Source organism: Megalops cyprinoides, chromosome 14 (assembly GCF_013368585.1).
Source record: "Megalops cyprinoides isolate fMegCyp1 chromosome 14, fMegCyp1.pri, whole genome shotgun sequence".
In the NCBI taxonomy this organism is placed as follows: domain Eukaryota; kingdom Metazoa; phylum Chordata; class Actinopteri; order Elopiformes; family Megalopidae; genus Megalops; species Megalops cyprinoides.
This window is the reverse complement of record NC_050596.1, coordinates 6523315-6543584: the sequence shown is the minus strand read 5'-3', so window position 1 is coordinate 6543584 and position 20270 is coordinate 6523315. Positions and strand designations below refer to the sequence as shown.

Genomic DNA, 20270 nt, shown 5'->3' with positions numbered 1-20270 from the left:
TCAAGTCTGTCTGTGTACATGTGTGCGTCTATGTGCCTGTGCTTGTGTGTGATTGTCTGTGTCTACAGACAGGGTTGCCATATTTAAACCATTACATGAGTATTTTTTGTGGCCAAAAAGAAGCTTACAAACACTGCACTTTGCCAACAATAAAAGGAAATTGGCAGCCCCTGTAAACTGAAACTCTCAACCAGCACTGCATTTTCACATTCCCTGAAGGCATGAAGGCACTTCATTTTCACGTGATAGGTGTCTCCAAACAGGCCTCTGAGCAGGGAGATTATAAAACAGCACTGAGCTCCTGCTCGAGAAGGAGAGAAGGAGCGTCCTCCCCCCCCCCCCCACACACACATACACCCCTCTACACAGAGGAGTGATGTCAGAGCCGGAAAGTGAAGCAGAGATGAGAACGTGGGCTGAGAGCAGGGGGTTATAATCCACACTGTAGACAGCAGAGGAACACGAGGCCGAGCTCCACACCTCCGACAACTGCTCAGCTCAGAAAATAAACACGGGGAGCCCTGAGCTCAGCTTGCAGGGAGAAGACCTCTTCGTCTTAGACGAAAAAACCCGCAGTCCTGCACTTCCCTCTGCTCCAATCCCCTCTAACAGAGAACTTCACTGTACAGCTCCCAGAGGCATGTGGAGGAGCAGCCAAATGTTACAGCAATGGCTGTAGCCCTTAAATATCATTCACTTGTTTAAATGTATTTTGCAGTCAGCAAAGAGAAATCAGCGAACAGAGGTTCAGCAGTAAGTATCTGCTCAGAACCATAGGACTGGTGGTTGATTCTTAAACCCCCTACAACAGGCCCCCACTGCCTGAGCTCAAAGATCAGCACCATAACCGTGATAAGACGCAATAAGCCTGAAGTCCTACTCCACAGGGCCGATCTAGCACAGATAAGCATGAAGACAGACCTACTCTGCCCCAAGCTTCAGCGCATACTCAACAGGGCTATAACACATGTAGTGTGTCAAGAAGTGGGTAAAGGAGCATCTTCAGGTGCGTTACAAAGATGCACCCTTCTCGTGGCAGAGGGGCCTCAATCAGCTGGCTGTCCGTGAGATTTTGGTCCCACAAAAAGAGTAAGGCCAAAGCCCTGTGTATTTGAGGGTAGGTGGCAATGATTACGGCAATTCTGATTAGACCTGTTCCCAGTGCCTGACGCCCGGCATTGACAGGGTAGGAGGGATGTCAACGAACATATCTGCAAGTATGCATTTGTCATAAACGTGTGGCAGAAGCCCCCCCCCCACCCCCCACCCCCCCCCACTCCACAACACAAACATTCAGGAACACAGCAGGTGAGGGAACAGCAGTAGGTTCCCTTGGAAACAAAAGCCAGCTTGGCCCAAGAGCATGCCAGCTTGACAGCTCCTTACAAATGATGTTACTTAGAGAATGGGTCCCTTGGGCTGCACTGTAGCTGAGATATAAGTCCAGGTCGAACTTTAACTGAAGAAGAATGCAAGGCCATTAACCTGTTCCGCAGTGATCTGCAATCCTTTATATTCCCAATACAGGGAGTTTTCTCTGACGCAAAGGCTCGATGCTGTTCATCTGCGAGATTCCTCTCCCTTTAAGACCATATAATTAGTCCTTAGTATTGATATGGTAGTTTCACTACTATAAATTTTCAGTACTGCATTTTTCTGTTTTTAATATTAAGAACAGAGGCAAGCTGTCAGTCAAGAGAGGGTGGCAGGATTTGAAATGCACACTTTAAAGCAGGCAAGGTTAAGGATGCAGGAAGCTAGTGTGTTCATTCCTCATCGCTGCCGGGCTGACAGGCACATAAATCACAGCCGTCCCCGCATACCCGTGGAACAGGGGCACTGCAAATGGTAACGACCATGACAACAGCAAGAAATTAACTGCACAATAATCCCAACAAACAGTATTTTCAGTCGAGACCTGATGTCAAAAACTTCCCTGTTCAAATGCCATTGTGACATCATCAGTCCGAGACATCATCAACAGCACTGCAACCACTCAGCAGCAGTCTGGACAGGGTTACCACAATTCTGCCGAAAAATGTGTCACCACAACTTAGGAGGAACGAAATTTGCAACCTGTAATCGCTGAAATAGTGCCTGCCATACACAGCAGGATACCAGTGAGCGCATACAGTCCTTTCCTCTGGGCCAAAGCCACCTATGCCTTAAAATGGGTGTATCCAGAGAATGTGAGTGCACCTCGAATGCTAGCATATTTATGTCAACAATAAACAGAATAAACATAATCTAATTTTTACAATACTCCTAACACATGCAGCTCGTTCAGTCTACAATGCTGACGTCTGTGCATGTGTCCGCTCCCAATGCTGCGGCCTGTAGAACAGACTTGTTTTCTATTCTTAAAGTTGCAGTCTTTTCGTTGCTTGTGGTGTTATCTCCATTTTAAACGTGCGGCCATTATCTGGTCCTGCTAACAAAAAGAGGCGAAAGGGGAGCGTGTGTGTGTTTCTGATGAGGGATCGTCAAAAAACAGCGAGAGTGATGATTAAGACCAGGTCACCCCCCACTTCACCAGCCTTCCCATTATGGCTAACTCCTGAGCATATTTCCCAGAAGATTTTGCAATCTGCATGTAACGACCAGGGTAAACAAGAAAATACTTAAGAAACATTGCAGAATTGCCAAAGGGAGGGATTAGGCTTCCTCACTCTTTGGAGGGATTTATTTCACTTGTTACGGTGTAGTTCCCAGTAAATGAACAGAGATACCTCCAACTCACAATGTTATCTCTAACAGACATGTCCAAAATAAAGCTTGCCAAAAAATGCCTGTTCCTGGTCCTGATGAATTCAGCAACCTCACAGAAACAACCTTTTAAAAAGCATTTTTGAAGACCAAGAGCTCATAAATACTAGCTTTCCTGGAAATAGCAGGATCTCCACACATTGATACTTGACCTTTTCTAAGCAAAACAAACAACTGCTTTTTTTCCCCAAATTGAATTGCCAGTTTCTCTCTTTCCCGCTTGCGCACAATGATGTAATAACAAATGTACAGAGGGTTACCTTTACACCAAACTGCAATCAGACATTTTCTGGCTATACCAGGAAAAAGACACAGTGGATTTCGGGTTGAGACTAATCAAAAGGACGCACTCCCTGATCTTAAAATTTCTCCTTAAACCAGGGGTGTACTGTACGATCGGTAAATAGTTTAAAGTTTCTGTGCCATCTGAAACCTTGGGAGCCAAACACTCATTATTTACCAAGTCTGTGTCTCAGGATATCTTCACAAATTCTTCACAGCAACATACAGCTGGATTGCCGCCCATTCAATAAATGAACAGTATGCCAATCCATACACTACTTAGAACAGACCACCACTGGATCACCCTGTTACAACAGGCCTGACAAGTTGCACTGCTCCACCATTGTGAAAGAGATGCCTGAAAAAAAGGAAGCCACCCACAAAATCGTGCCAAAAAGCATCCATTTGTTTAAATACAAGTATGAAAAAGACTTCCTCACAAGCAACAGAGCTCCGTTGTGTGAAACCCCACAGAGCATGTCAGCTCAGAGCGCATCTTTAGAGGACACATTTTCCCAGTTACTCAAAACTCAGTTTGTCACACACCTCATATTTTGAATCTCATTGTTTAAAACAGCTACCATAAATGTTCTGGGCAACTGAAATGGGTCTACGGGCATCAGTTTAAAGAGGAGTCGCTAATCTGAGCCGCAGCGGCAGAGAGAACTGCATCCACAGAGCAGCCCACCTTTGGGTGACATTTTCCAACAGAACTAAGGATGCTGATATAAGAACTGCAGCTGAACCAGCAAACACCAGCCTGAACATCCATCAGAGAGTTCTTTAGTTTTCTGGAAATTCAGAGCCAAACATTGCTCCCTCTGCCCAAAAGACAGGCAGAAAATAAAGAAGCGTGTTATGGACTACTGAACCAGGTAACTTCCTCTCCATGCTCACCCATCATGACACAACCATCATGTCTGTTACCCTGTCCAGGCCAATACATCTGCACAGCAGACAGACAGACAAACAGACTACACCTTACAACATTTCCCATATTAAAGTGTTACACTATAGTAGCGAATGGCACTTGCACCTGTGTGAGCTTACCCTTTTCCAGTGATAATAATCTTGTCCGTCTGCAGGCACCACATATGATTGATACATTTACACTCTGTAAAGTGTACACATACTCTGTGTAAATTATACACAATCACTTCAACAATTCCAGATTCTAAGATCAAGAAAGCAAATATATGGAATCTCCTATCATAGCGGATATCATTTTCTAGTACTTTCATATCCATGTTGTTGTTTATTAAAAACCTTCGTGTTGTAGTTTGGGAAGACAGCCAGATCAGTACCAGGTCTTTGAGTAAAACTATACGTAACATTTATGAAGATATTAAATATAGAATTAAAAGAAGAGAGGCAAATAAATACAAGCATTATACCACAGACCTGGTTTAAGTGTCGGACCATGTAACAAAATTGCTAGAACTCCAAGGACTACAGTCGTAAGTATGAGGCGCTGACAGCGGGTAAATGGCCAACACTGACACACTGTTCAACATACAGCAGAATTCCATAAATCAAATAATACCACTAATAATAATAACTGACAGCGGCACTGACTAAAGCAGCATATAGGCTAGGAAACAGATGCAGGGAGCTGGGGGAGCAGTGGTTGAATGAGTCATTCAATAATGACCAACGCTATTGTTCAGCTAGCCTATGTGTAGCCTTCTCAATATCGATTTGAAGCTAACATACTTTTTGTATGATTTCCTAGTCGTGATGTCACCCTTCAATCAATCACAAGAGCGGTTTGCGTAAAACGCTGACATAATACCCAACGTTGTATTTATAACTTGCGGATACTTACACCAAACCAATTGGCCGATGTGTGTCTGCATCCATTAATATAAGCTAATGTTAATTATTGCCATTTCATTCATGTTTGGTGTAGGCTATTTGGGTCGCTTTTCCAAATGCAACGAGGTAAAATGATGAGCAGGAGTTACAAGATCAATTTACTCACGAAATAGCTGGTCTTTAACCGCTAAATTGCACGAACCTGTCTGGCCTTCTCTGTGCGAGGACACCACAAAGCTAAAATATTATTTCCCTTCGTATTCATTTTTAAGATCGTTTTCGCTACCCGCTGTCCCTTCCACTGCAACATTGCTTGGTGCAAATACCAGCTAGATTGCGAACTAGGTATTTAGTTTTGCTAGCTAGACGGGTTCATTCATCCGGTGGTTAGAGGTTTGTAAATGCATCATTCTGTGACGTGAGGTGCGCTTCATCTGGTTAAACAGCTACCGATCTCGCTATAGTGGCCTAAAAAATCTCACCGTATATCATAGCCAACCCGGTCTCATGCAGAAAACGGACTCTTCTGTGTTTGAAAAGCCAGATCGTGAGAATGGTTAACGTCAGAAGTAAGATGAATGTCAGTAAATTCACGCTGTCCTGCCTGTGACTCTCCTCTGCCTCCTTCTCCGTGGCAAGTTCCTCCATAGCGCTGTCGTCGGCGTTCATCTCAGAGACCTGAGACATCAAGTAAATTAAAACTGTAATCGCCGTATTGCTCTCAAACAGAAAGGATCTCCGCGGCTTTGGCTTGTCGGCGAGCTCCATGATGCGGGATGCTGCTTAGGGGACTGCCTCCTATGGTCCGCCGAACTGCGTAGTCTACGAGGAAGACCGTACCGTGAAACCGTCGCCTGCAGCCTGCTCAACCTTTTAAAGACACACTGCGCCGTTTCGTGGGCGCAGTGCAGCTATAGAAACTGTAGTGCCCCCCTTCAGTAGAGAACCAATCGACTAACTGCTAGTTAAAGGCTCACTGAATTTAAAAAAGAACTACTGTTATTTCATTTTTCTAGAAGCATTTCCTCTTTTTGTCCCTGATCTGATATAGTCGCGTAGTACGGTTTAAAATTGTAGCGATAACAATAGACAAGATTGTATCAAGCACGATCAGTTTGCTAAGTATCAACTGAATGTTTACAAAGAGACTGGCATTCAGGAAGAATTCAAGCAATGAGAAGACGAACAAGACAAGAGACTTCCAATCGATGTGCTTCTATCCTGGGCATTTAAATCCTCTACTATGTGTTGTATTAGCACCCCTCTCTCTCAGCGCTGTAGCTCATTATCGTAGTTTCCAAATAGGCCTATGACTTGGGCTGAAAACGTAGAAAGGTCTGGTGAAGTTTCCCTAAATGTCTGGAAAGAACTGACTGCATTTTAGAAACAAGACAATGCGTATAGATAGACTAAAAAGATTACTTCATGTGATGTGCTATTCTTTGAGCTGTTTTTGTCATTTTGTCAAGCACTGCTTCCATTCAGTAATTGGACACTGAGCTCTATGGTGATGATAGTGTAGCATAGTGGTAAGGAGCAGGGCTTGTAACCAACAGGTTCCTGTTTCAATTCCCTGCTGGGGCACTGCTGCTGTATCCATGGGCAAGGTACTTAACCCAGAGTTGTCTCAGTAAATATCCAGCTGTACAAATGGATAACATGTAAATATTGTAACCTATGTAAGTCGCTTTGGAAAAGAGTGTCTGCTAAATGACAGTAATGTAAAGTGACCGAGGTTAAAGCAATGTCTTGAAATAATGTAATGGGTTGTGGACCATGCATGCATGGCCTTTTATTAGGCATAGTCTTATCCACAATGCTTTTGTATTCTTAGTTCCTTGTATTCAGTTTCAGATTCCAAGTCATAGTACCTCAGGGAATTGCTGTAGCTATATTTCATTAGAGTCCTCATGTGAAAGTCATAATAATTAATGAAAGTACCATTGTTTTAATGATTTACTAACATAAGTCAGGAGATGTATCCCTGGAACTGAAACAAGATGGTATTGTAAAAACCTGGAAGGTGAATTAGTATGTCTTTAAAGTTTGTCTTTATTTTTAGATAATGTAATGTTCAGATGGAGTGAGTCTAATCTAAACATGCATTTTACTGCAGGTCTTGTCTGTCTGCCAGGATGAGTAACAGATCTGGTATAATTAGCATGGATTTGCATTTAAAAAATTACATTCATTTGCGTACTGATTTACAGTCTTGTCAGAATACTCTGCTTCCTGCCTCTTATAGTCTGACCAAAGATATCAAGACTACCACAGCAAGAGGGAAAAAATCTAACCATACAGAAGGCTGTATGTAACAGTATTTCAGTGTATATAATGGTTTTCCAGTAATGTCTACCATAATCACTGGGAAGACTATTAAGAGTGTACAAGAATGCATTAATTCAAGAAAATTCATGTGAGATTTTTCACAAATCCCAGAGCCAAGGATGAAAAACTCAGCTGTAAAATCCCAAAGTCACAGTGGGAATGTTTGGCTGTATTTCCTCTACCTGTGTTCTGAATCCATAAAATCCATGACATAAAACTTGAGAGGGTAATGTAAGTAACACTTACTTTTCAGCTTCATCAGCCATGCATACACGATGGCCCTGGAGGCTACTTTGTTATGTAGTTAAGCTGTTGTGTTGATGTCTATAGCAAGACTAAAACAGTGTAAAGGTGACAGAAGGTGGCAGGGGCATTTATGAGAAAAGCAAGGGGCAGTGAATTAGGCAGGCAGACATGAAGAAAATGCACATACAAACTAACTGGCTTTGTAGATGCATACTATTTGTTGTAATACTCAGGTTTTTGCAACTCACACATTTATGCTTTAGATCTGTTGTTGAGGGTTTTATTGCAGCACTTTATGTAGTCTATTTCAGTAATAGCACTGGGCATTGTAGCACTGTTGCATTAACACCTTTTTAAATGTGCTGTGTAATTTTGTGTAGGCTCTGTTTGCACTACATGCTCTCTTGTGCCATGCTTTGTAAATCCCTCTGAATAAAGCATCTGCTAAATGAATTAATGGAAATGGACAAAGCAATAACCTATTATTTATATATTTACTTACCAAATCCTCTTATCCTGAGCAACTAACAAGGCTTAAATGGCATGACAATTACATACTTCACATCAGAAAGGAGAATTGCAATAATATAGGTACTGAACAGTCCAAATTACTGTAAATATGCACTGAGGTGGAAAAACAGTGTTAAAACAACAGTTTCTAGCAATTATCCCTGAGAGGCATAATTGCACCATACCAAAGTGAATGTAGAGCCTAAAAATAGTCTGTTAAACCATCCTTACCTTAAGTCACAGTGTTCACATGGTGTCAAACAGTGACTCATAAGAGCAACGGTACATTGCACCACACTACCAGACTCATAGTGACTAGCAATCTGCTGAAAGAACTATCCTAAGCTACACCAGGATTTGTTTAAAGATTAAGTGAGACATTATTAATATAAATATTGATACCAATGTGTATAACTTACATTATACTACAAATAACACTGCACCATCAGTCCAACAGCATTGCTGCATATCATACCCAGAAACTAGCCCAGAGTCTGGCAGATGTGTATCTTTACTTTGCTTTGAGGGAAAGATTGGCCTCATACAAGCCAGAAGGCGTGATGCTGTGGTTTATTAGGCGTATGTTGCTGATAGTTACTAGAACATATTTAAAGGTTCACAATAACTGTTAATACTGATTTAAGATATTTTAGGCCTTATCTAAATATTTCAATCATTTACAGCAAAGAGGACCACACTGCACATATATCTAAAGCATGGATATGTGGATAGTATTGTCATGCTTTTGTTTTTTGAAGTCACTATCTTTTAAAGTCACTATCATTTGGAATGCAGTGGTTTTGACTCTACCTTCTCCACCAGCTGCAGTGGAGTCAGAACTCTGTTTTTTGTGGTCAGCAGAGTGAAGGTCTGAGTGAAAATGATGATGTCCACACACCCATCAGAAAAGGAACAGCCTTGAATGCAGTCCAACAGGACAATCCCTCCAGGCAGCACAGTGGAACAGTTCATTTACAGATGAACTACAAGCCTCTTTTAAACAGGAGAGCTGATCAATTTAGAGTGCTGTAGGAAGTTCTTCATCCCAGGGAGCAGGAGGCTGTCTGGAAGTCTTTGGCTTTTCTAATTGCGGCGTGGGTCAAGCTGTCAGGTCTGTATTTCCCTGGTCAGTATACATGTTGAGGCCAAAGCAAATTACTCACTGTAACTGTCAGTGCACCATTAATCCAGTGCAGCGTTGCTGTGGCATCTAGACTGATTCCGAGCACTTCTAGGTTGTAGTGTCTAGTCCAATTGCAGCCACTCCAAGGCTTTGGGCCCTACCCTCATACCAACCCAGCTATCTGCAGAGACTCACCCCCATTTACTTTTGGGCCATGCTATGACTCAGACAAACCATAAAACACAAAACATACACTGTTTATTGATATAATAATTCAATATTAATGATTTCCTATGTCATATTATCGTTATGCCACCGACAGTCTGAGGCAGCAGTGTAGCATAGTGGTTAAGGAGCAGGACTCGTGACCAAAAGGTTGCTGGCTTAATTCCCCATTGAGACACTGCTGTTGTATCCTTGGGCAAAGTACTAAGCCCAACATTGCCTCAAGAAATATTCAGTTGTATAAATGGATTTAAAAATTGACGTAAGTCACTCTCGATAAGAGCGTCTGCTAAATGTCAATGCCACTGCTAATGCCGTGTGTGATTGCGTCCTCTAGTGGTCATAATAAAGCACCTCATCCAAAAACGGAAATAAAATATTGCTCGACCCCTTATATCTATTTAACAGTGTTATATTTTAAACGACAATCTGTAATATTAATCTGTAAACTATACAATTTGCTCTGAGTTTTGAGATAATATTGCTAGGGCTTGATGGGTCTGTTCATAGAGCATTAAAGTTACTTAAAGATAATTGACAGGTGCTGTTTTCACTATCGTTACCAATGTTTTTCAGTTGGGTGCAGCCGTGCTGACTCACTGGCTCAGGACCTCAAAGAACTTTCACACTCGACACGAATCGGAAAATAAAAGTCTTGAATCCAAAGTTTCTCCCCTTTTTTCTTTACTACTGAATTAAACTTCAGTACAAAATTAAAACGATGAACCCTAGGCTTTGCTACAGAAAAGACATAACGTGCCGGTCAAAAGACTGATACTCTCAGGTCCAACGCTTCTGACTACATTTATGGGCTTACGCATTTAGTAACTTCAGCAGCCAATCAAAATGCATCACAATAAATCTTTTCATTTAAACATGTTCACTAAATATAAAATTATATCACACAAAAGTATAACGCCTAATAACAAATATGCATGTTAAATGACTTTACAGATATGGCTCTAACACACACACTGTAACTCTGGTGGCTGGCGACCGTTCTTTGGATTGTCAGCGAAAAGAGTCAATTCAATACGATAATATGACAATATTTCATTTAGACTTAAATGAAAACGTGAAGTAAATACAGGCATGAACCACACGAATGGACTAATTTTCTTTTCACTTTTTCTTATTTCACATGACGGTAGCTCTCGGTTTTCTCGTGCAAATTTGCATGCCCCCTACAAAAAAAACAATTTACAAAAGACTCGCTGAATAAGAACACCAGAGTGTGGATTGAGATGTATACGAATTTAACAGGGCATCAACAAGTGAAAAAGCAAATCATTCCTCCGATCGCGTATCAACGGGGTGAACCAGATTGCCTCTGTGATGTTGGTCACGAATTTTCATCAGATGGTCCTTCCTTAGCTGGGGAACTGATTGGCTGTTCCCAAGTAACGAACTGCAAGTATTGATTGGCTGCCTCATAGGCAAGGAAACGGGAAGCGCACAGGTTGCAGCGTGTCCCAGGCGCAAAGCCAGCAACGACACATACGGGCGCAGAGCGAGCTAATTGTCCATAACTGATGTGGTTGTAGAATTTGCGTTCGAGAAAGTGGGCATCAAAATGGGCTGCGTCTATTCCAAAAAGTCCAGAAGAAAATCGGAGAATGAGCTAAAACCAACGTCGACCGGAGGACAAAACGCGGCCAACAACAACGCAGAAGAGGAACCAAAGCAATACAGCTGGGACAAGCGAGAGAAGGTATGGTTAGGTAGCTAGCTAGCGAGACATGAGTAGAGATCCAGTGGTTTACTGAGAACATGTCATGCGACTGTGTAAACTATCAATCAGAAAAGACAGGCTTTTAGCTATGTGAAATTACTTGACAACGCGTGCAAAATGACAATTACCAGGTGTTGATAGATACTGTTAGCTAGTACCTAGAAAGTGACGTTTTGCTTTTTGCCAACTACAGCTAACGTTAGCTGGACGCTAGCTGTGACGTTACATCAATGTTCAGAAAAGAGCTTCATTGCCAGTGACAGTAAATTAGGTATTTTAGCTGGATTGTCGATATTTTAATTGTATTTCGCAAGTATGGCAGTAGCTGGATTAAGCATAGGTGGCAAAGAAATTGACAGGATAGCTAGTCACGTTCAGCCACATCACATTGCATCATAATATAGCTAGCCAATGTTCACACGTAATTATAGACATATGTTTTTCGAATAAAACTTCCTTGTATTCTAACGTTATACGAATTGACGTTACCACAGTGTCACATCAAATACACTTAGCTAAAGGACATAGCCACAAAGTAAAGCATATGGTTAGGACTCGGGCTAAAATATGTATTAGGGGAGATGACAGGATGTAGCTACCGTGGTCTCTTGGTCTTGAATATTAGTGCCAAAAATAACCAGATGTGGTAGTGTTTAGTTCAGACAATGTGCACATTCTACTGCCACACCCAAATGAATGTCCTCATTACTCACAACAGTAGTCACCTGGTCTTTTGCATGACAAAAAACAGTGCCTAAATATAAATAGAGGTCTATGCTCTGTGGTGTACCTTGTTTTTATTCATAGAGTGGATAGATTATTTGATGTTTTAGATGTCCCTTGTTAGCAGTGTAATTAATTTTATGAAGAAAAAACTTTCTACAGCCAAAAACTCGCTTGCCCAAACTCTAGTGACATCGGGGCTTTGGTCAACTGAAAGGCAACTTGGTTTCAGAGGGCTTTTTGTTCGCGTGTAATGAAGACAAACACAATCTCAAACAAAAGCCTCAAACGTTTCACTATTTTGTATCAGACGTTTAACAGCATTATATTTTTAAAGGTAACTTAAAACTTTCAAATATATTGCCAGTCTCTACCAGGACATTATAAGTTATGTCTCAACACAACTCAAGAGCCTTTTGGTGTGATCCTGCAGGTTGATCCCAGTGAGTACACACTGAAAGGGTTCAAGGATACCACAATTGGTCGTTTACCAGGGAAACTGAATGGTCAACAGCTGGTCATCCAGGACTGCGAGAACTGTAACATCTATGTCTTCGACCACTCGGCTACAATTTCCATCGACGACTGCACCAACTGCCGGGTGGTGCTCGGGCCGGTGAAGGGCAGCGTTTTCATCCGCGACTGTAAGGACATGAAGTGCGTGGTGGCGTGCCAGCAGTTCCGAACCCGCGACTGCAAGAAGGTGGACGTGTTCCTGTGCTGCGCCTCCCAGCCCATCATCGAGTCGTCCACGGGCATGAAGTTCGGCTGCTTCCAGTACTACTACCCGGAGCTGGCCTTCCACTTCAAGGACGCCGGACTGAGCATCTTCAACAACAACTGGAGTAACGTCCACGACTTCACCCCGGTCTCCGGGGAGACGAACTGGAGCTTGCTGCCCGAGGACGCGGTGATTTTCGACTACGTGCCAGCGCCGGACTCTGAGTCGGAGTTCAAAGGTGTGAGGATATCCACCGAGGTCAGCCGGAGCATCGTGCCTCTGACCCGTGGAGGGAGGCGCAAGGAGAGCGACGAGTCCTGCCTTTTCGTGTTTTTCGCTGGGGACTATACTACTGCCAACGCCCGCAAGCTCATCGACGAGGTGAGACATTTTTTTAAACAGAGTGGTCCCATTTGAGAACGCCCTGACACTCTGCAGTGCTGAGCGTACTTCTTCCCGCTGTCGTTATAATGACCAATGAATTATAGTAAGTAAAGATGTTCGGTGTGTGGGGAAAAAGCAAGGCTGTTTCATCTAATCAGTCCAGATGTGAATCGGCTCTTTTCATTTCCTTTATTTCTCTTCCCCTTGCTGCATGTACAGTATTTGTAATCCCTTCACTTTTTTCAGGCAAATAACTGATGTTGAAATAGAAAACTTCCCACTTTCGTGCCAAAAGGCCACATTTAACCTGAAGTGGTTGTTGAAACAAGAGCTGTGATGATATAGATTATTCACTCTTACTGATGTGCGTAATGTATTCAGGTAAAGTATAGCGCCCACGTAATTAATAGACTCATTAAAAATTGCCGTGTTCAGTAAGTTGGTATTGATGTCAGGATGGATGGGCAGTTGAGGAGCAGATACAGTAGTGAGTGTTCTGTGGAAACGAAGCATTGCGTGTTTCTCACCATTCACCCTCATCGTATGACAAGTCGAGTGGTGGAAGCAGAACCTGGGATAGAATGGGGAAGTGTAGACTGAGGAATGCCTTTGTCAGCGAGTATATTCAAGAAGTTAGCGACACTGGACTCTCACAATCGTTCCGTTTCCATGGCGTCACCCAGTGATGCGACGTAGTCCTAAGCAATACCTCTTAAAAGTGGAAGTCGCCAATATTTAACGGTATAGGCTTATCAGCTGAAAATGGTGATTGGTGTGAGTGATAATAATTTATGGTTGCAAGCCTTATGACAGCATTTATAGTAGCAGTGATTACCACAATGGGAAAACTGCATTCAATAGGGCCAATAGGGCCAAAAGTTGCCAGCTACATACTCATTCAAATACTTCTTCATTGTACTCAATTAATTTTGCTAGGACTACAACTAGCATTTGGTACGACTTACATTGAATTTCCTTCTTTTGCCCCAAAAGATGTCTGACTTAAGTTTTCCCCACACATCTGTGTGTTATTAAACACTACTAGATTTGAGTGCTTGCATGTTTATGTTTCTAAGAGCCCTTGAATATTTTTTAAACCAAGTTTTTTGAAAAAAGTTTATGTCCAAATTCTTTCAACCGTCCCCCTGGTGCTGGCATTATTTGTTGAAGGTGCAACATTAAGACATTAACCACAGTATTGTGGACCCTGGTGGATTAGCCAGGAAAGGACATGTAACCCAATCAACAATACAGGACTGTAAAGCCCAGAAACTGTGGTGAACTTCAGACAACCCTCATGCTAACACAATTCATGCGGCTATTGGCTGGGTCACGGAAACAGAAATGCTCCCTGTTGTGGAAAATTTCACAATTGCTTGAATCGTAGTGCAAAATCCCTCAGTGTTCTTCCTCTGGCAAAATGGAGCCTGATGACCTTGAGGCCATGGTGAAGCACATGAGACAGTCTGACAGATGAAGAGCTTTTCTATTTGCATGTGACACATGGACATGTGGATACTCTGTAATGGCTTATATCAGCATTGCCCCGTGATAGACTTACAGTGATAACATTCTAAGACTGTTGCATTCTGTATTTGGGTTGGTATTCAAACAGATCTCTACTGCTGGGTGTGATATTTGGTATTTGGCAGAATCCTAAAAATACAGAGCTGTTACCTGCCAATTTGTACACTTCATCAATACCTGTCAGCTCGTTATCTTGATTTGTGCGGTCCAGGTACTTTCTCCTTGAAAAATCTAGCCACATACAGCCAGCAGTATATTTTGAGAAGATATTATAGCTGTAGCCCTTCTCACTCTTTTTGTAAAACACCTTCTTTACCTTGAAAAAGTCAGGTTAACAGTATTAGTGCGTTTTGATAAACCTGCCACTTTGAGAATGAGAGTGATGGACTTCATATAGCAAATTAGTTCCTCTAAACCTGGGTCACAAATTGGCACACAGGTCTGTTATTGTGATTATTGTTATGTTATACAGGCTTGCCCCAATCAGCTGGCTGCTCATTGGCCCGTTCACTGAACAGGGCATTTATTGGGTGTGTCTGCGCTGCAGTGGCAGTCACGTTTCTCAGTACAAAGACAAGGGCATCCGTGGGAGTCCATCAAGGGAGGCTACAGTGGGGGCCCCTGTCATATCAATATCCCACACTTTATGAGCTTTGTGCATCTAATCCATTCTATTATATGTGGATGTTTGACTTAAGGGTTTGTCAGTCAATCAAATTTTATATGTTATCTTGCATGTTTACAATCAGAATTGTCACAAAGCACTGTTCATGTAGCAAAATGCATTTTAAAGAGGGAATCAATGAACCAGAAAACCCAGGCCTATTAGAAAAAACTAGAAAATTATTCTCTGGCCCTGGGAAAAGGCGGTTGAGACAATCCTGGAAAATAATAGTGGAAAAGATAACATTGGCATAACACATAAGAAGGCATCAGTTCTTCACATCAGGTCATCAGAACAGTTCCATTCCACAGCCAATGAGCTGGACAGGGGATTGAAATGTTGGCCTCAGGCAGGTCATGAGTGGTGACCCTCCTTCTGAGGGTAGATGGTGCAGCAGTTGTAGGCATCAGATTCGTTGTTGCTGGTTAATATAGCTGATAGCGGTGCTGTAGAGGCACTTATTGCTCAGATGGGAGGAGAGACAAAGGGGAAGCGAGAAAGAGAAGAGGAGAGAGAGGGAGAGAGGGAAAGAATGTAGTGGTTGTAATGGGATGGCCAGGGAATTTGGGTGAAGTAAGAGTATTAGTAGTATGAGTAGTAGTATGAGGCAGTAAGATACTGGGTAGCCTCAGCAGAGATAAACTATCGCAACATACAAAGGGGTGGTGAGCAGAAGGGTCAGGAGCCATGGCCGAAGGTGATCAGAGACGGTCCTGCCCCATTTAGAGTAGGAACCACACAAGGACAGTCCAACTAGAAATGAGGTGACACAAAAGACACTTGATAGCACCTGAAGTTTTCTGTAGCTATAGGCCACCCTCCTACTCGGCACTATAAGTCTTACTGTTAAAAAAAGTTTCCAATCTTGTCTTGAAAATTGAGATTGTGCATGATTCTTGAACATAATTAGGGAGGCTGATCCGTAATAGTGGAGCTCTGTGTGAAAAAGCTCTACCACCAGGTTTATTTTTTTCTGCTTTTGGAACCACCAGCAGGCCAGCCTCTTGTGAATGAAGTAATCTCGGCATGTTTTTAGGGAAAAAATAGATCCTTTAGGTGAACGGGCGCAAGCCCATTTGAAGCCTTATAGTAAGGAGCAGTACTTTGAAATTAATCTGATATGGTAACCAGTAAAGGGATGCTAAAACCAGAGGAATATGGGCACTTTTTTGTTCTTGACAAGATTCTTCTGTCAGAGTTTTGAGCAAGCTACAAGGAATTACTATTTACTATTACTATGCAAGGAAGGTACTATCTGAGCATTCAGAAAGAAGCATTACAGTACTCTTACCAAGAGGTAATAAATTCCTGAACTAGTTTTTCCATGTTCCTCATGGAAAGAAAAGGCCTAATTTCGGCCTATTTTGTAGATGAATAAATGCTGGTCTTGAAAGATACACTATATGGTCAAAAGTATTCAGATGCCTGACCATTACACCAACAGGGACTGTAATGACATTGTATTCAAATACATATACTTTAATATGGAGTTGGTCCCCCTTTTGCAGCTATAACAGCTTCCACTCTTCTTGGAAGACTTTCCACAAGATGTTGGAATGTTTCTGTGGGAATCTGTGCCCATTCATTCTGTAGAGCATTTACGAGGTCATGCACTGATGTTGGACGAGAAGGCCTGGCTCACAATCTCCGTTCCAGTTCATCCCAAAGGTACTCGATGGGGTTGAGGTCAGGGCTCTGTGCGGGCCAGTCAAGTTCTTCCACACCAAACTCATCAAACCATGTCTTTATAGTCCTTGCTTTGTGCGCTGGGGCACAGTCATGTTGGAATAGAAAAGGGCCTTCCCCAAACTGTTGCCACAAAGTTGGAAGCATAGCATTGTCCAAAATGTCTTGGTATACTGAATCATTAAGATTGCCCTTCACTGGAGCTAAGGGGCCTAGCCCAAACCCTGAAAAACAGCCCCATACCATTATCCCTCCTCCACCAAACTTCACAGTTGGCACAATGCAGTCAGGCAGGTAATGTTCTCCCGGCATCCGCCAAACCCAGACTCGCCCATCTGACTGCCAAACAGAGAAGCGTGATTCGTCACTCCACAGAACACGTTTCCACTGCTCCACAGTCCAGTGTCGGTGTGCTTTACACCACTCCATCCGATGCTTGGCATTGGACTTGGCGATGTGAGGCTTGCATGCAGCTGCTCGGCCATGGAAACCCATTCCATGAAGCTCCGCCGCACAGTTTTTGTGCTTACATTAATGCCAGTGGAAGCTCGGAACTCTTCAGCTATGGAATCAGCAGAGCGTTGGCGACTTTTACGCACCATGGGCCTTCGTTGACCCCGCTCTGTGATTTTATGTGCTCTTCCGCTTTGTGGCTGAGTTGCTGTTGTTCCTAAAGGCTGCCACTTTCTAATAATATTACTTACAGTTGACCATGGAATATCCAGCAGGGATGAAATTTCACAAACCGTCTTATATCAAAGGTGGCATGCTATCACAGTACCACGCTTGAAGTCACTGTGCTCTTCAGAACGACCCATTTTGTATCACAAATGTTTGCAAATGGAGACTGCATGGCTACGTGCTTGATTTTATACACCTGTGGCAACAGGTCTGATTGAAACACCTGAATTCAATAATTAATAGGCGCGGCCAAATACTTTTGTCCATATAGTGTATTTTGTGTGGAGTTGAAGAGAGTGGTGTTGGTGTGTGTTGGTATTGTGTCAGCATGCCATACTCCTGTCAGGTATGTGGTGCACCTTCATGTTGGGCCAGGTGCACATTTGTGGTCTCAGCCTTGTATTTAACATTGGCTTTTTTCATACGCATTCATTCATTTTATTTTTTTGGATGCACTTTGTTGTGGACCATGGGAGTCACACTGGATGAGAGCATATACTAGATGTCTAAGTGTAAATGTGACATTAAATGTACTCTTATCTTGTACATTGCTCTAGATAAGGGTGTCTGTTAAGTGAAAAAATGTGAATGTAACTGTTACACAGGGGAAATGCAGAACCAGTGCTGTTCAAAAATGCAGAGATTCCTTCATTGTATTAGGGGAGATGTATCAGTGTATTTCCTACATGTACTTTCTCTTACCCCACACAGACCACAGCAAAAGGCTTTGTTCTGATCCAAACCAAAGAGGTTTCAATGCGGCCAGAGGATGTTGACCGGGTATTCCAAAACAACGCAGAAGGGCTCACGGAGCTGATAACTAAAGGTATGTTCAAATGTGTTGACATTTATTTGAGGTCATGCACCGAATTTGACTGACTGAGTGATGAATTCACTTAAAATGCAAGGTTTTTAATCCAATTTGATAGGTATTGGTTGAATTGGTTGTATTGAAACATTTTTTTCCAAAATAAACAAAGGATTACTCTAACAAACCAAGTCATTTGAAAAGTATTTTCAATTTTGCCCTAGGGCCAGTTGTGGCTTTAGAGCTGAATGGAGATGGGGTGGTTGAAGCCTGCCATAGCATTGCCAATGAAGTGTTCAATGGAACCAAGGTAAATCTATTGTCAGATCAGTCAGAAACTTTCCAAATTTTAATACTGTGCAATAATAATTATTATAATGAACTTATGGTGCTAAACTGTGTGTTGAGGTTGTGATGATATTGTAATGTTTTTTTGGTTTACATTTGTTTTATTTCATAGGTTTTCATTTCAGAAAGCAAAGAAAGCTCGGCAAGGGATGTGGACAGCTTCTTCAACTTTGCAGACATGCAAATGGGATTGTGAAGCTTGGGATTGAATGCCTTTTTTTACTGCCTGTTTGCCCAGTAACATGAGTTGAATTGTTCATAAGCCACAAACATAGGCTACAAGTTGGCTATATAGAAAGAAACTGTACATACTGCATAATTTTAGGTAAGCACTAACTGAATGTATTTTGAAACAATTATGTTTGTTTTTACCTGTTTGCTTGATGTCATTTATGTCTGAATACCAGCTCATGCAAGTACACTGTTGAATGTCTTTAAAGTAGTATTATAATATTTGTCGTGAACACAGAAATCTAGTAAAGCAGAAGTGAACATGAAAGCAAATTATTAGAATGAATGGCTCTGTAGATCATTTTTATTTTTTATTTTATTGGGGCTACCAAGAAAAGGTGAAAAAATAATGTTAAATTTCTACATGTTTCAAATATTTACTGACTCCATATATTTATTAACGTTTTCAAAAGCACTGAATCTTGTTTTTTTTTTTTTGATGGGACAAAATGAAAACTGTATATTTTGTTTTAAGTTTCCATTTATACAAAAAAAAGTTTGTATCACTGATCCTTTTGTAAATATAAATGAACTATATGAATTAATATAAAATTATGTTACAGCTTGCCTTCATAGTGGACTTAGTTCAGTGTTCATACTTTAATGGTCCAGCTTTAGGGAGTTTAGTCTTTGTCTTCCATAGATCTTTGCTTCTCATTGCTTTGCATCAGTCATTGTAACCCTTCAAACAGTAATTGGTAAAAGATTAAAAATCACAATCAAAATATGTTCATATTGTTTGGCTTTGATAGCAATGTCTTTGGTGAGCACCTTGAATAAGGTAGAGGGGTATTTTAAAAATCAGCTTTGTTACTCTATGAAAGAATTTTTTCTGGTTTTGTATGCTAGATAATACATTCTTATAGCCACTGTTTGGCTATATTAATATTATTAAAGTAGCAGTTGTATTGGACTTTTACATTTCAGAGTGTTTAATTTATGTACATACCATTTAAGTAGTGCGGAATGCAAAATATTAACAGTATACCTTTGACAATGGTTTGGTGTCCTGGGGTGTCCTAAATGTTATGTGTAAATGAAGATCTGGAAATGATCAAAGATTAAACAAGCAATTATACATGTATAAAAGCGAAAAGCGTAATTAAGTAACGCCAATTCACATGTGACAATCATTTGAATTCGTGTTAAATTAACTACATTATATTATGTCCAATTTTTAGGCACGAATCGATATGTATTTTTCATTCATCTTATCTCAGTGTGTTTTGAAATACACATTTGGAAGCAAGTTTCATAGATTCACATCTGCTGTCGCTGGATATAAAAAGCGTTGACTTATTTTTATATCAAAGTCATTAACATGCTGCGCTCTGAATGATCTTTTTTTCTACGAGAGAACAGGAATCCTTCGCAGCACGTTTATGCAGGCTGAGTGTGTTGCCATTTCAAATGAAGCGCGGTTGCGATATTGACCATTGAGCACAATGCAAAGTTTAATGTGGTGACATG

General features: G+C 41.6%; 2 protein-coding genes across 2 annotated transcripts in view; one reads left to right on the top strand and one right to left on the bottom strand.

Moving 5' to 3' along the window:
- Nucleotides 1–5728, bottom strand: part of LOC118789073 (sodium/hydrogen exchanger 7-like) — a 32283-nt gene extending 26555 nt beyond the window's left edge. The window contains exon 1 of the mRNA XM_036545378.1: nt 5346–5728. Coding sequence (XP_036401271.1) covers nt 5346–5631 — 286 coding nt within the window. The 5' untranslated portion in view covers nt 5632–5728. The remainder of the gene's footprint in view (nt 1–5345) is intronic.
- Nucleotides 5729–10746: 5018 nt separating this feature from the next.
- Nucleotides 10747–19119, top strand: LOC118789454 (protein XRP2-like). Its single transcript, XM_036545883.1, has 5 exons — nt 10747–11006; nt 12184–12852; nt 18125–18239; nt 18446–18531; nt 18682–19119. The coding sequence occupies exons 1-5, from the start codon at nt 10869–10871 to the stop codon at nt 18763–18765; spliced, it is 1092 nt and encodes a 363-aa protein (XP_036401776.1). The 5' UTR covers nt 10747–10868; the 3' UTR covers nt 18766–19119.
- The last annotated feature ends 1151 nt before the right edge of the window (nt 19120–20270 follow it).

What these genes read in the sequence shown, in the direction of transcription:
- LOC118789454 (XM_036545883.1), top strand. Translation starts at nt 10,869, where the DNA reads ATGGGCTGCGTCTATTCCAAAAAGTCCAGAAGAAAATCGGAGAATGAG. An exon ending in CCCGCAAGCTCATCGACGAG is followed by an intron (nt 12,853 to 18,124) that starts GTGAGACATTTT and finishes TACCCCACACAG; the next exon opens with ACCACAGCAAAAGGCTTTGT. An exon ending in CACGGAGCTGATAACTAAAG is followed by an intron (nt 18,240 to 18,445) that starts GTATGTTCAAAT and finishes ATTTTGCCCTAG; the next exon opens with GGCCAGTTGTGGCTTTAGAG.